Source organism: Saimiri boliviensis, chromosome 6 (genome assembly GCF_048565385.1).
Source record: "Saimiri boliviensis isolate mSaiBol1 chromosome 6, mSaiBol1.pri, whole genome shotgun sequence".
Lineage (NCBI taxonomy): Eukaryota > Metazoa > Chordata > Mammalia > Primates > Cebidae > Saimiri > Saimiri boliviensis.
Window position 1 is genome coordinate 87,562,678 of NC_133454.1, and position 16,447 is coordinate 87,579,124.

General features: G+C 40.0%; 1 protein-coding gene across 14 annotated transcripts in view; it reads right to left on the bottom strand.

Moving 5' to 3' along the window:
* The window catches only part of SERGEF (secretion regulating guanine nucleotide exchange factor), a 232,384-nt gene that overhangs the window by 147,133 nt on the left and 68,804 nt on the right, over window positions 1–16,447 (bottom strand). Inside the window, exon 10 of one of the 14 annotated variants that reach the window (XM_074401194.1) lies at window positions 1–13,566. This exon is cut by the window's left edge and continues 16,651 nt beyond it. The exons of the other annotated variants lie outside the window; for them this stretch is intronic. Coding sequence (XP_074257295.1) covers window positions 13,507–13,566 — 60 coding nt within the window. The 3' untranslated portion in view covers window positions 1–13,506. The remainder of the gene's footprint in view (window positions 13,567–16,447) is intronic. 14 annotated transcript variants of the gene reach the window in all.

The following is a 16,447-nucleotide window of genomic DNA, read 5'->3' on the forward strand; positions in this document are numbered from 1 at the left end:
CTTCACACTCTCATGCACATTCCTCACATGCTTGCAGCAGATTATGAGAACGGGGCCTGGACCAGGGTGGAGGCAGTACAGATTCCAGACTCACTGGGAAGGAAGGTGTTGCAGATGGACTGATGAGAATACATAGAGTGAAGCAAAAAGTGACAGATTTTGAGTCCTGGTCACAGGGGAAAACAATTTAACACAGTGCTAAGTGCGAGGGATGCAGAGGTGGCATGCAGAGGAGGGATCCAGCCTCCCCCAGGGTAAGTTAGCTCCCAGCTCTCTGCTGCCGTAGCACCCTGAACATCTTCATCACTGCACTCAGCATCCTGGACTGACACTATGACTTACCTGTCTCACCTACTAGACCACAAGCTCCTTGACGGAAGAGACTGTGTCATACTGAACTTTATATCTACAGCATCTAGCATAGTGCCTGGTACCATTCCCGGACCTACCAACTACTAGCTTTGCCAAGTCACTTAAATTCTCTAAGTCTCAATTTCATAGTTTGTAGAGTGAAGATAATAATAATCTCTACACCCAAGGAGGAGGAAATGAGTGAACTTACGTAAAGCCCTTACTTATCACAATGCCTGACTGAGAGTCAATATTTAAAAAAGGTTAACTAGTGAATGAATTTGGGGTAAGAGAGAGGGGAAAATATTCAAACAAATGATTCTGGAATTATGTAATAAGTAATATAATAGGAATGATTTGAATTACTCCGACAGCAGAAAAGAAAGCACCAAATTTTGCCTTGGCATATACAGAAAACTTCACAGAAGAAGTAACACTTGAACTAAAATCTAAAGACCTAAAATCAGGCCAAAGGAAGACCATGCGTGAAGGCAGAGAGGCAGGAAAGAGAACCCGGTATGTTCAGGAACAGCAAGTCTGGCTATAAGAAGGATCTGTGCAAAGGAAGAGGGGTGACACACAGGGTAAAGAGATGACTTATAGCCGAAAATTGCCTGTAAGCTCTGCAACAGAGAATAGATTTCTCCTGGAAGATCCTGAAAAGCCACTGCAGGGTTTTGGGCAAGAAAGTGAAACACAGAGATACTGTGGTGGCTGTGTGGAGGGTAGAAAAATGGAGCAAGACTGGAACAAAGATCGAACAGTGAGGGTAATGGGGGGTGATTTGGGTTGAGACAGAAAGAATGAAGATGAGGTAGAGAGAGGGGGAAAACGAAGCTAGCCAGCTCAAGAAGCTAGGTAGAAACTGAGTCTCAGAAAAATTGCAACTGGCCCTTGGCATTCCCCAAGACTTCTTCATATAAAGCATAGGGCTGTGAGTTATAATAAGTCACCTTTCCTCCACATTTGCTGTCTTAATTTGTGCAACAGAGGAACATGATTATGGAAAATTCCAGCTGAAAACTTTGACAGCATGAACGGGCCCAGAGGTCACAGTCACCACTGATGGTTAGATGAAACCATCTACAAACAGGCCTGGGATCCAGGCCAGCATTTTTCTATTCACATGCAAACTTGGGGCTGGAGTTCCGGTGACAAAATCTTTCAGGTGTATTCTATTTTTTTTTTTAAGCCATTTACAAGAACCCAAGATCCTCCATGTACTTCAGAGAAATGCTTCCTGTTTAATTTGCTCTTAAAGAAAAAACAATAGCCTCTTTGCCCTACATGACTGGGCGAGTGGGCACCATGAAAAAGATACAGTAATTCACCAAGTCTCTAAGGTCCCAGAAGTCCATCTGTCTTTCACATGCATCACACACATACCACTCACGGCAGAAGATACACACTACTGCAGGGTGAAAGGGACTGCATTCTAGAAGCCTTCTGGAGGGTAAAGGAGGGAAGAGAGGAAGAAAAGAAGGGAGGAAAAGGGGGAGAGAGTATTCAAGACCATGCATGACCACTTCTGCTAAACACAAAATAGTTGCCTTTTCTGCTTCCTTCCTTGCTTTCAATCTAATTAGACAGAAAGAGCTAATGAGTAGGCAGCAATGGTGCTTGGTTCAGCTGTTCCAGACCCTAGTGCTTCCTCCTTATTAAAAATAAAGAGACCCAAGGGTTCAATTTGGTAAAAATGCACAAAGGGAGGCACACTTCCTTTTTAAAAAAATGTTTGGCATTAAAAAACCGTATCATTTAATAGATACCAAAAATTAAGTACACAATAGCAAGATCTCTGGCAGTATCTGTCTGCATTTTTGGAAGTGTCTTCAAAGGCAGAACATTAGAATAAGACTCATCAGACATGTGTTCCAGTGTCAGCTGTACCATTTACCAACTGTGTGATCTTTGGCAAAATACATAACATCTTGAGCCTCAGCTGCCTTATTATCAAATGAGTATAATGCTCTGCCTGTCTCACAGAGTCTGGGAGAAAAAGTATATTTTGAAGTGTTTTGTAAACTATAAAGCACTTTGCTAACACTACTCAGTCAATAAATATTCACTGAGGGCCTACTAGATATCAGGCATTGTTTCCCTTTGTCTGCTAATGTTATCACCAATACTGCACCCCTTCCAATTCAGTCATTAGATGCCAATTTCAATGGCAGACAGGTCTATGGTCTCAAGCCAACCTCTCATTCATCCAGTTTTTTTTTTTGGTTCCCCCCCCACACCCCCAATTGGGGCATTAGTCACTTGCCTCCATCAGGAGACATCTAATGACATCTCAGCCCTAAGAGGCCCTGGGACATGTTAGTACAAACGATGATGTGGACAAGAGGCTCTGATACCCTAGAGGGCCTGATCCTAAGAAGCTTCCAGAATCTCACTCTCCACAACCACAGAACAAGACAGTTCTCACAAGCAGGGCCAAAGGTAGGGAGAAGCAGGTAAACAGATGGAAAATCTGCATGGCTAACTCCTTCTAGTGTCAGAGTGCCTGACTCCAGGTCCACATCAGGAGACCTTTACTCCAGCCCAGTCCTGTTCTGTATCAGGAAAGATTTCAAGTATCACAGCTTAGCAGCTCAGAAGCAAGCTCAGTGTGCTGCCATTCCTACCCTGACTTTGTTCTTTGGTTTCCATCTCTGGCCATCTGCCTTATTCTAAAAACGATGCCCTCCTTTGTGCCAGAGGTTCATCAAGTGTGACCCTGAAGTGATTGTTTCCTGTATCTGAATTCCCACCTAATAAACCATTTCACCAAGACCAGAGTCCTACCTTGCTATTACTCCAAAAGACTGTCTTGATACAGAATCTACCCAGGGGTCCTCCTGAGACCAGAGCTCTAGGAATTCATCTCCATATCACCCACTACACAGTTCAGTATCTGGCATGTGATGGTCACACAACGAATATTTATAGAATGAAAAGGTTACCCACTGGTCTACGTCATTGCAGACTGTCTGCTCCTATGCCCCTCCCCAACTCACAGGACCTCCTTGATGGATAAACCAACCATCACCTGTCACCATGTTCTCTGGCTGCTTTACTGTTCCAACTCCAGGCCCCTCACAGGGTCTCTGGGTCAAATGCACCTACTCTATTCCCAGCATGTTCTCTCTGCCATTTGGCACATCCTAAAAGCCAAAGTGCTAAGCAAACTCTGAAGTCTGATGGCTGCTTCAGTGTCCCAAAACCACCTTTTGCTCCTGGGTTCTGAGGGTTATCCCAGACTAGAGATTCATTTGGGGCCATCTGGCAACTTTTGGCACCACTCACTTTCCCTTGTCCAGTGTGGAAGGGACTCAAGTCCTGTTCAACAAGCACTGCTAAACACAAAGCCCAGTGTCATGGTGACTCTACTTAAGATCTTGAGGTCAATGTCTCACTACAACCTAAGAAAGAAGGGCTCCAGGCAAGTCTAGACTACCAACATATCAGATTTTGTTTCTGCGAGGCTGCTCTAAGCATGATAATGCAAGTATGAAACCTTATTTCTGCTTCTTTATGTTTCCAGATCAGCAGAGGAATGCACACATACAACACAGAAGGAAAATGACGACCTGAGTGTTGGTCCTGGTCTCATCCACTAATTTGCTGCGTGACCTCAGGCAAGTCACTCTCCTCTGGATTTCTATAACTTCCTTCGTAAAGTCACAGTCTCAGATGTGACGATCCATTTCTAAAGCCCCTTCTATGCCTGACATTTAGCAGTTTCCTCATTACTCAGACCACAGCATTGACATCATCTGGGAACCTGTTAGAAATGCAGAGTAACCCTACTGACTCAGACCTACAAAACTAGAATCTGCATTTTAACAAGATCCTCAAGTGATTGCACACACACTGAAATTTAAGAAACACTGTTGTGCAGCTTCTCAGAAAGATCTAGGCCGACCTGGGGCATGACATCTTCTGCAAGAAGCTGGAAGAAGAAAGAGTCTGTCACAGGACTTTACTGAATGTGATCAGAAGCAGCTGGGTAGTAGTAAGCGCAGGGGAGAAATGCTGCAAGATCCTTTTAAACTCAGTTGCAATCCATAAAACGTCTCTCAAGTACTTAGTCTCTAAATTTGAAGTCTGTAGATAAAATGACTTTAAAAATACTAATTATGCACGGAAGTCTAACCATGAACCAAGCATTAGTGAATCCAAAGCTTCTTCTGTACTGGCATGCTGCCAGCAGGCATGAACAGAGAGCTCTAAAATCAGCAAGGAGGTCACCTCTGAAACCACAGCATTTCTCCCAGCCTCACCTATCTCCTTACTGGTCCTCACCCACAAAACTTCAGTCTCAGTTGGAATCTCACAGACAAGACCACATTGAAAGGAACGTTGTCTGAGCCTAGACAGCAGGGCAGAGGTGAGAAAGGGCTACATACAAACTCTGGGGTCACAGACCCGCAGAGTCAGTCCACGGAGGAGAAAGGGAAGAAAGGGAGAAGCAGAGTGGAACCAGCACAGACTGAATAAAGTTAGAGGTGAAGACTCCTTCTTCCAAATCCAGGGAGAAGCTAGTTTCTGACTTTGTGACCAACTAGCTGAGAAAGTCTCATTCAGCCAATGAGGCTTTGAGACGGGCAGAGAAACATCTTAAGTCCCGGGTTCTAGTAGTCCTGGCTCTACACTAATGGGTAGGTAGCCTCCCTGACACTCCACCGCCCCTCCTAATGAGAGGTCATCACTTGTTCCTCTGTTACCACTAACTGTGATATGGCTACGCACTGTAGAATTATTCACTGGCCACCTCACCCCCTATGCAAGGGCTATGTCTCAATTTCCTGTTTCCCTAGCAATGGAGAGGACAGGAAGGAGGGATAAGGGAGGGGTAGCCTTGATGCCTCCAGGTTATCAGCAAACTGGAAATGGCTCCTTTCTTGAAGAACTTTCAATGTCACGTCGCCCATCTTTCATCCTCAGCACACTGTGAGAAAAATAATATAACCCTCAGAGCCCAGCTCCAAAACTCCGTACTGTATCTGGTAAAGGCCCCTCTTCTACCTCACAGTTTCAGGGTCACACAATAACTACATCATCAGGGACTATTTCTGATTACCTGATTTCCTCAACCAACTGACAGAAATCTCAAGTGGAGATCTGACTACAAAATTCTCTATAAGCTGTTAGCTATACCTATACTCAGCAAGATCTCCAAACCCTACACCAAACCTAAAGGAGCAAGACAACAGGGCTCCTGATTACCTTTGCTATCTTTCTCAAATAAGCCTACTCTTACTGTGGTAGGGTATACGGGAGAGATTACTCAGAGCACCTCAGGAATGGGCTACGGGAAGCCCCATTCATCACTTAGGGAGGGATGGGGGCTTATTTTTGTGAGCCATCATTGTGAGCTGATCCTTGGCTGACCTTGAAGAGTCACCTTTTCTAGGATGCCTTCTCTGACCTCTGGAGTTGCATTAGGTGCCCACACCCACACACACACACACACACACACACACACACACACACACACACACTCCTATCTTGTACTGCATACTCTTATCTGTCTCTCCCAGAGACGGCAAGCTTTGTGAGGACAGGACTGTAAAACTTGTCTAACTATAGTGGCCTGCACATAGGAGTCATCCAACAAATGTTTTATGAGCGAATGAATGAACAAACTGACCAATGAAAGAAAACAATAATCAAACAAAGACCAAAGATCATTCGCTTGGTTTTATCAGTGTCAGTCAAGACTACCCTTCAAACTCATTGTGAACTAAGCTTGTTCCTCAGTCCAAAGCCAGAACAGAAGACCCTAAGGGGTCTGGGAGATTTAAACATGAAAAAAAAAAAAAAGTGGGATTCAAACTAGCTTGGCATTTTTTTCTGGAACAAGGCATTCGAACAAATCGGCTATTCTATTCCAGGTTTTCTAATATTTTATGCTACTCTTAACAGAATTTTCAGATAAGAAATATATTCTCTAGAAACTAGATGCTATTTATATTTTAGTTATTAAATGCAATGTGAAAGTACCCAACACATAATCATCATCTACATTAACATTTGTTGAAACTCGATCTATAGAATTCTATTTCTCTATGTCATAAAGTAGGAATTCTGCAAATAGCAGAAATACAGAACACTCTGGGCCACCCACTTTTGTGAATATAAAATCACTTAAGTAAGGCAAGCTGACTTTGGTGGAATAGCCTTTATTTTTCATCCACTTACATAACTCTGCATTGTCAAAGTGCACCAATAACTGGTGCTGTCATCTCTCATGCCCCCAAGAAAAAACTCCTTTGGGGCTCTTTCTACATTTATTTTCAATTGCCAGATCCCCAGAGGAAAAAACCAAATCACTGACGCTATTTCAAACTTCATGCTCAAGGCAGCCACTAAGAGGAGAATAGGGCAGCTCAGCTTTTGCTCTCTTTGAGACAGGAAGACACCCCATGGCTGTGAAGGAAAGGCAGAACATGTGTGTGGACATTCAAAATATAGCAAGGAAACCCAAAACAACAGAAAGACAAGAGGAGCTGGAGGAAAAAGCTGTTTGGAACTATGAATCATCCCAAGGTAACTTATTATGTTTTTATATAAAAGCAAAATGAACTTTCAGCATTGCCATTCATTCATTGTTTTAGCCATTCATGCATTTGTTCAGTAAACACTCATTGGGTACCCATTATATGCCAGGCGCTGTACTAGGCAGGCAGGCAGCAGGACATCAGCCTGCTGCTACTTACTATGTTCCTGCCACTCTAGCCTTACTTCCGGTCTTTTGCAAGGTTGTTCCATGCTTCAGCACAGTTCTCTGTGTAAATGTTTCCTCTTCCAAGAGGTCTTGCCTGATTTATTCCCTCATCCCACCCTAGACTAGATTAGGCTTGTCTGTTGCGTATTCTGACAGCATTTTCCTGTTCACATTCTACACACTCATCATTAATTTGTAGTCTCAGATAGATGGTAAACTCCATGTGAGCAGGGACTGCCACTCCAGTTACTAGCACAGAGGCTAGAATATAGTAGGATTCAATAAATAGTCACTGAACAAATGAATAAACTGTGATTTATGGGCAAACTGCAGGCTCTGAGAGGTATCGTGGATTAAGTGCAGGATTTGGAACCCAAGAGACTCAAATCTGAACCCCGGCTCTACCATTCACTAGCTAGGTCACCTTAAGCAAGGCCCATAATCTCTCTAAGACTTAGTTTCCTCATTTGTAAAATAGAGACAAAACTTCATAGAGATGTAGTAAAGATTAAATAACATGATGCAGGTAAAGTAACTGGCACAAAATAGATGCTCAACAAATGTTATCCTCCTGCCCACTTCCCAACTTGCCTACAGTTAAGAAAGAGTTGACAACGCCAAGGCAGGGCCCCAATTCTATCAGAACTTATCAGGATTCAGGCATAGGAATGAGGGAAGGTCAAAGACAGCAGCCCAGATGACATCTTACTAACTCCTAAGCTCTGAACTTGACTTACTTCAATTTGTCTGACCAAAGTACAATACTACACCCAGAACTGAGCCTACAGATGGAGGATCCAGTGGCTGCAGCCATGGGGAGAAGGTGGCAAAGACTGAGCTAATTCCTCGTGGTCTTTGAAGCATTTAGACAAAAGCATACAAAACCCGCTTCCCCAACTGTGCTGTCCTTAGGTAACTTAAGGGAATCCAAAGGTCTACAGGTAAGCTTAGTTAGACCAGTGAGGCTAAAGGCAGCACAGAATAACAGGAGGACTATGCCTAGAATCAGATGACAGGGTTCAAGTCCAAACTCTGCCACATACTGGATGTGTGATTTGGGACAAGAGTTTCCTTTATTCTGGTCTCATTTCACCATCTGTAAATCGAAGGGATTAGACTAGGATAGTGTCTAAGGGCCCTTACAATGTGAAAGATCTGAGATTCTAGATGCATGTCAGTCAGCTGTAATCAGCAGGCAAAGGGAGAACTCTTTAATCATGCACACCACTGAGCTGACGTCTGCTACACTGCTCTCAATTACACTGCAGAAAAAATGGTCATAAGGAAGAGCTAATATGGTATTTCCTGAGCCTATTTAGTCTCCCAATTCAGCACTGCACCTGTTCCTTCTGCATTTGCAATTTACTAGATAATATCATCACATGCACTCCCTGAAACAGCTACCATTATTTGTTACTTGCTTCTGTATTTCAGGTATTATTTCTTATTTCAAATAAGATTAGGTAGATTTTAAATATTGATTAGAATGACTATTCAATAAAATTGCCAAATGAAATTTACCCTGAAAACAATTTTCTTCTTTTTTTCCATTGTAATAACAGCAGTATCTATAATGAACTGCTGACCTGCATTAAAAATCAAACTACTATCAGAAAGAACATGGGGGCAAAAACATAATGCCTACTTTGCAAACATGTAATGCCACACACAGTAGTAAGGGTAACCCATTCATAACCCAGAACCTTTTTCTTACAGAAGCAGTGTAAATGATACTCAATGTCCTGGGCCTGCTTCCTTGTAATACTAACCAACTAACCACTTCCACCCAAACACATACCCAACATTCACTAAATGTCCCTTAATATGTCCTAGCCATTCTTCTTAGGGCTGGAGAAAGACAGTAATAAGACACAATCACTGTCCTTAAACAAAGTCTCAGCCTAAAAGTCAAGTGGTCCCAGATATGAAAGAAAAAGTGGCAGACTAGAACTCAGTCCATATGCCACAAGGTGCCTTCTGTGAGCACTTAGGCCAAAGAATTGACTGCAAAACGTCACCCAATATCTAGACTATAAAAGAGAACTTAACACTGGGGCCATGGTTCTCAAAGCATAGTCCCAGACCATAAGCATCAACACCACCTGGGAACTTGTTAGAAACCAAATTCTCAGGCTCCATCCCAGATTTACTGAATCAGAAACTCTGGAAGTGATGCCCAGCAATCTGTGTTTTAACAAGTCCTCCAAGTGATTCTGATGCATGCTTAGGTTTGAGAGTCACTGCCCTAAAGCATCCAAACTGCCGCATGTTTGCAGTAAAAACAGTAGAAAACTAAGCTGTCAATTAAGCCTAAGAGAAAAGCAGTAAAATTGGGTAAGAATAGGTTTTCGATATATCTTAAATGTTGGTGTTTTAGAAAAAAACAGGCTTGTCAGAGAAGGAAGAGATGGAAATGCTGTGCTAATACAGTAGGGAATGTCTGTGCATGTTCAGAAACCTCAGAGGCATAAGGCCCTAGGCCTTTTCCTGTGTGGTGCTTCATTTCCAAATATAGGCCCTTTCTTCAACTGAGAGCCCATCACTTCAGAGGGTGTTCCCACACATTCACTGACAGACCTCTCAGACTTAGCAATCATAAGTAGGGTCACTTAAAAAAAACTCATATATAAGAGGATGGAAAGGAGCAATAAATGTTTCTGGGGTCAATAAATTTTAAAATGGAGAATTTTTGAAAGGATGGAAAAAAATGTGTGCACGTATGAGAAAGAGATTGCTTAAAGTTGAATTTGTTGAGCTCTGAATAAAAAAGATGGGAAGATCAGCCCTAAGAGGGGAAAAGAGCCATAGAAGGAGAAAGGATATAATGAAGGAATATTGAAACATTTCTTAGCCTCTGCCACCAGGTGGTGAAATCAACCCAGCACAGCTTAGTTGCTGTCCAGAGCTACTGTTTTGATTTATATTTTCTTGTTTTATCACTGCATTGGGGTGAGAATAGAGATGCAGAACAAACAGAAATGCAGACCAACTTCAAGCTGGGTGGATAGAAGCAGGGAGAGTATAATAAGAAATGGATTGTTTTTATGCATACTAATTCAGTGGCCCTAATTAAAGAGCATCATTGTATTTTTAAATGCATGGATAACCATGTAATAAAAAGTGCTTATGATAATCAAGGCTATACTGAATTGTCTATTAATGTTTAACTGCAACTAAGTTTTAAAATAATATATTTGATGTTAAAATATCTATTTTCCTGGAATGAGACTCAATGTCAAGTTAGGTCTAATTTTATCATCCAAATGCAATTTTCCTCTGGTATGCCACAAAATGTTAAATACTGAAGAAGGGAATAATAATGAAAAGTCAGCTGTACTATAACAGCAAATTTCCTGTAGAGATGATGTGAGGTTCTACGGTCACAAAGGAAAAGACACACATGGTTAATCATAAATCCATCGAAAGATAGTTCATTTCTATCATCTTTCATTTTAAATGGAGGCTTAAACAACTCTTGGCTTGGAGGGTTATAAATTTAATAATGTTGTTCCAATTCACTACTAGTCCTCATCGATTTCCTCTTATTTTAATCTGTATTGATTGATTAATGTCATTTTGTGACATCCAAATGGCAAACTGAGGAAGAAAAATGATATGCATTGAGTTGGACTTCTATTAAAAAGAGCACTAAACTGGGTATCAAGAGACCTGGCTTCTAACACTTGCTCAGTCACTACTAACTACTGTCCTTGAGAAAGTCATTCATCTGTCCAGGCTTCAGGTTCCTCATATATAAAATTAAACAATAATATTTGCCATGATTCACCAAATTGTTGTATGAGTAGACAAGAAAACAAAGAGTTGTTACTAAGAAACAGTACCTAAATTTCCTTAAGTTCAAAACAAACCCTCTATTGAAGAATAAACTACTTGTAAAATATTTTTAAATTAGGCAAAGAAAAATATGCTGTTTTAAGGATTACAAATATTAAGGTGGGCAAGTAGGAAAACTGGAAAATAGTTCTCAGTGTTGCTGGATCCCTAAATTTTGGATCATCAGAATAAGTCTTTGGAAAATTTGAGTTTGAATACTTCCTAATGTTGCTGCAGTTACCATAGCAACAGACATGCCCAGTCAGTTGGTTCAACCAATAATGGCCATGAACAAGTGGCTCTGCTTTACCTATGACGACAGCCACAAGAAAGTTTCTACTAAAGCTGGCACCTCTATATTCATACTTCTCTGAAATATTCAGTATCAAAGCGTTCATGGAATTAACAAGGCTCAAGTGGTTTTCAGAATAAATTGAATAATTAAAAACACTAGAATTTTTTTTTAATACTGAGATCCTTAAACAAAAGGTATTGTCTGGGTATACATATCACTGCCATTATCCAGGAAGGGATATCAGTCAAAAGGGTCTAGGGACAATTTACTCTGAATGTTTCTTTAACTGCTATATTAATAAAAGGTAATATAATGCATGGTAAATATGCACTCAGCAAAACAAGAGCTTGCAATCTCTCTCAATTATTAATGGATACTAAAATTCAAACAAGCCAAATCATCCCTCAAACAATTTGGATCACAGAGCTAGACAAATATTAGCTTGCTTCCCAGCTGGTAACCCAAACAGAGTTCAATCTAGTTATTCATTCAGGAAAAAAGAAGCTGCCTATGTCATTTATCTTTAATTCATTGTCCTGTTGAATACACATACCTGACAACTCTCCTCCTCTAGGTCAGACACTGCTTAGACATTACTTCCACTATTAACTTCAACAGCATTTCACTTAAATGCGATGGGACAATGACTGTCAGAACTTTAATATAAAAACTTTATAAAGACCCCTCAATCCTCTGGCAATTCCAAAACAGATCTCTGGGCCTCAGGCTATATGCCATTTGTACCTATGGAAGAAAGAGGAACTATAGACCAAAGTGTATTGACTATCCTCAACCAAATGAATTTCTAATAAAATTATAGAATCAGAAGTTTTTATCTTTTCTTTAATGAAATTATTTGAAGAAAGAAAACTTCATCTACATTCTACCACCTAATACCACATCACATTTTTTTTTCATTATTCAACATTCCCTTCCAATGCATATCTAAGTATAAACAGAATTTTCGCTCAGAGACATGACCCAGATCCTATTTCTCACTTAATTTAGACAAAGATTTTCTCAAACTAAGTCCTATAGGGCCCTAGTGCTCCTGGATGTGCCTCAGGAGCTACCACAGAGGGAACTGGCAGTAGGCAGCCAAGTGATGAGGCTTCATTCTCCCACACCCCTCTTTCCTATCCCTACTCCTAATTCTACCGGAACAGTTACATTTTAACCTGTTTCAGATTTTGAGGCTCTGCATACAATTTTATTTGAAAATAAAATAAAAATGGTTCTATTACTACTAAGAATTCAAAATTAAAGAATGTTCCCAGCACCTTGGGCAGCCAAGGCAGGATTGCTTGAGGCCAGTAGTTTAAGACTAACCTGAGCAACATAGTGGACCATGTCTCTACAAAAAAAAAAAAAATTTTTTTTAACTGGCCAGGCATACTCCACCAGATACTCAAGAAGCAGAGATGGAAATATCTGCTTGAGCTCAGGAGTTTGAGGCTGCAGTGAGCTATGATAGTGCCACGCACTCCAGCCTGGGTAACAGAGGGAGACAAAACAAAAACAAACAAACAAACAAAAATAAACACCAAAAACTAAGAATGTATAGAACCATGTAATTTTAGAGCTAGACAGAACCTTAGAGACCAAGGATTTTATTTTACAGATGCTAAAAGAAGGCACAAAGAGAAGAAAGACTTATCCAAGTTTATCCAGGCAATCAGGAATTAGAATTGGATCCTAGGTCTCTATGCCCAACACAAAAGCCTTGTTCTTAATTCAGGAACCATTCATTTACTCATTCAGTAAATATTTATCAAAGGCTACTGTATGCCAGGCAGTGACTGAAGAACTGAGAACTCAAGAAACAACAACAAAAAACCCTGCCCCCATGGTACTTACGGTTTAGTAGAGGAAGATAAATAATTAACACAACAAATGAGTAAAGAATACAGTATATTAGCAAGTGATAAAGCAAAGAGGGGAGATGGAGCAGCAGAGTGGTGGGAGGGGGGTTAGAGGTTACAGTTGATAAATTTCCTCAAAGATCACTGCCATTCAGTCTTTATGCACATAATATACACATTTGTGCTGTAATTCATTAATTCAGAGTCACCAATTCAGAAAACAAAATAATCTAATGGTAAATCTGCCTGCAACTTCCCAGGACTCTATCTATAATTTTAATAGCATGCAAAGTAAAAGAGTATAACAAGCAGAATGTTAAAACTGTTTGGTAAAAATGTTAAACAGCACCTTAGAAGCACACACAAGCATGCTATTAATTGTTGCACTTGGCTCCACAAAAAGCCAAGAATGTGGCAAAAAAGAAATAGAAGTGAAGACCAAGCTGCCACGTTTATTCTTCTGGGTAATAGTGGATAAGATGATTATGTTCTCTGAGCCTCAGTTTCCTCATCTATAAAATAAGAGAGCAGGGTAAGATATTACCTGAGGTTCTATGTTATCATTTAAATATCAAAGCCCCCTAATGTATCAAAAGCATTAGGTAATATCTTAGTAGTTATATCAGCACTATGATTTGAATCCAAAGTAACCCTAATAATAACACATTACATTTACCAAGTTCTCCAGTTTTCAGTGGGTTTTCACATTCATTATTCTCATTTGACAAGTAACAGAACAGCATTTCTTTTTCATGTTCTAATAAAGAAGGCTGACCCCTCAGTCAATCCAAGGTAACTTGAAGCTTTAAAGAATATTTAAATAATATAGGGAAATGTTCCTAATATAATTGTAGGTGGAAAATATAAATATAAAGCAAACATACTATCTATAATATCTCATGTTTTTTAAAAATACGTGTAGAAAAAAATATTTAAAATGTACTACATTGGGCCTGGCATGGTGGCTCACACCTATAATCCCAACACTTTGTCTTTGGGAGGCCAAGCTGCATGGATCATTAGAAGCCAGGAGTTCGAGACTAGCCTGGCCAATATGGCAAAACCCCATCTCCATTAAAAAAGAAATACAAAAATTAGCCGGGCATGGTGGTACATGCCTGTAGTCCCAGCTACTTGGGAGGCTAAGGCATGAGAACTGCTTAAACCCAGGAGGCAGAGATTGCAATGAGCTGCGATTGTGCCACTGCACTTCAGCCTTGGTGAGAGAGAGAGACTCTGCCTCAAAAAATAATAATAATAATAATAATAATTAAAATAAAATGTATTACAATGATATAAGTGATTTTCCCTAGGTTGTGAAATTACAGCTGATTTTGATGTTCTTCCACAATACTACAATGAGCATGCACTCTGTTTATAAACAGGAATTTAATATTATTTTTAAAAATTCTTATCCTACCTACCTTACAGAGGTAGATAAGAATCAATATAAGGATGAGCTTTCTAACAGTAAGAACTATCCTTAAATGGAATCTCTGGGGAGAGAGTTCAAGCTAGCAGTATATGACCATGTGGCCCCAGGTAGGTCAGACTTTAGGGACCTGAGATTCCACAGCCCCCTGTGAAATCTCTGTACCCACAGGATGTTACCTCATCCTTCCTGCCTAGTACCCTGATATTCAGTGACACGCACTACTGTGGATAAAGTAAGTAGTCAGTGGCCAAGAAACAGAGATCTTCCGGGGTACCAACCCTAGCAGCCAACGGCCTCTATGCCTTACCAGCTTCTAACACCATAAGTAGTAAAAGTCTCTCTGTCCAGCAAACATATTGCTAGAACCTCTGCTACTAGTTCTAGGACACTGTGCTCGTGGTAACTTCTCTGTTGACCTAACGTGGTCCAAAGGCTTCACTTTGCAGCTGTGGTCCCCTATATGCCATGAGAAAGGAAAGGAGGAGTAAGACTGTCAAATACAACCACCAGACATTTTTTGCTCGGCCCATGATTGGTTTGGCCCACCAAGTGTCTTTTTGTGACTAGCTTATTTTGCTTATCTTAAGGTCCTCAAGGTTGATCCATGTTATACTATGTCAGGATTTCCTTCCTTTTTTAAGACTGAATGATATTCCATTGTATGTATATATCACATTTTGTTTATCATCTATCCTTTGACGGACACTTTGGTTGCTTCCACTTTCTGGGTATTGTGAATAGTGGTGCTATGTACGTGGGTATGCATATATATCTTCGAGATTCTGTTTTCAACTCTTTTGGATATATATCCAGAAGTGGAATTGCTGGATCATATGGTAATTCTATTTTTAATGTTCTGAGAAACTGTCATGCTGTTTTCCACAGCAGCTGCACTATTTTACATTCCCACTAACAGTGCACAAGGGTTCCAATTTCTCTACATTCTGGCTATCATTTATTGTTTTCTCTGTTTTGTATAGTAGCCCTTCTAATAGGTGTTAGGTGGTATCTCATTGTGGTTTTGATTTGTACTTCTCTAATGATTAGGGATGTTGAGCATCTTTGCACATGCTTGTTAGTCATCTGTATATTATCTTTAGAGAAATGTCCATTTAAGTCCTTTGCCCTTTTTAAAAATTAGGTTGTTTTGGTTTTTGTTGTTGCTGAGACACTATAGTTTCATAGCAAATCTTGAAGTGAGGTTAGGTGAATCCTGCAACTTCATTCTTCCTTTCAAAGATTGCTTTGGATAGTCATAGCATTTTGTGTTTCCGCTTAAATGTCAGAATCAGCTTATCAATTTCTACTCCCAAAAAATACTCTTGAGATTTTGACTGGGGTTGCTTTAAATCTGCAAATCAACTTGGGAAGACCTGACAAGTTAACAACGTTGAGTTTTCCAATCTATGAATGTGATATAGCTCTCCAATTAATTGGGTATTTAACTTCTCCCAGCAGTGTTTTGTAGTTTTTATTTATAAGTCTTGTATATTTTTGTTAAGTTTATACCTAAACATTTTGTACTTTTTGATATAACTGTAAAATCACAATTGTAAAAAATTTGCTTTTTAAATGTTTCCAATTCTTTGACGCTGCTATATAAAAAACTACAGTTGATTTTTAAATGTTGATTTTATACCTTGCTAAATTGCCTTCTTGGTTCTAATAGCTATTTTACAGATTTGTTAAGATTTTATAATTCAACAATCATGTTATCTGTGAATAGAAATGATTTACCTCTTCTTTTCTGATTTGAAGACTTTTATTGCTTAGTCTTGCTTTATGGCACTGGCTAGAACCTCCATCCAGTATAATAATGAATAGAAATGGTGATAGAACATACTTGCCTCATTCTGATCTAAGGAGGAATATATTAAAATTTCAGCATTAATTATTATGTTAGTGCTGTATAAGTGCCCTTTATTAAACTGCACAAATTCCCTTCCATTTCTAATTTG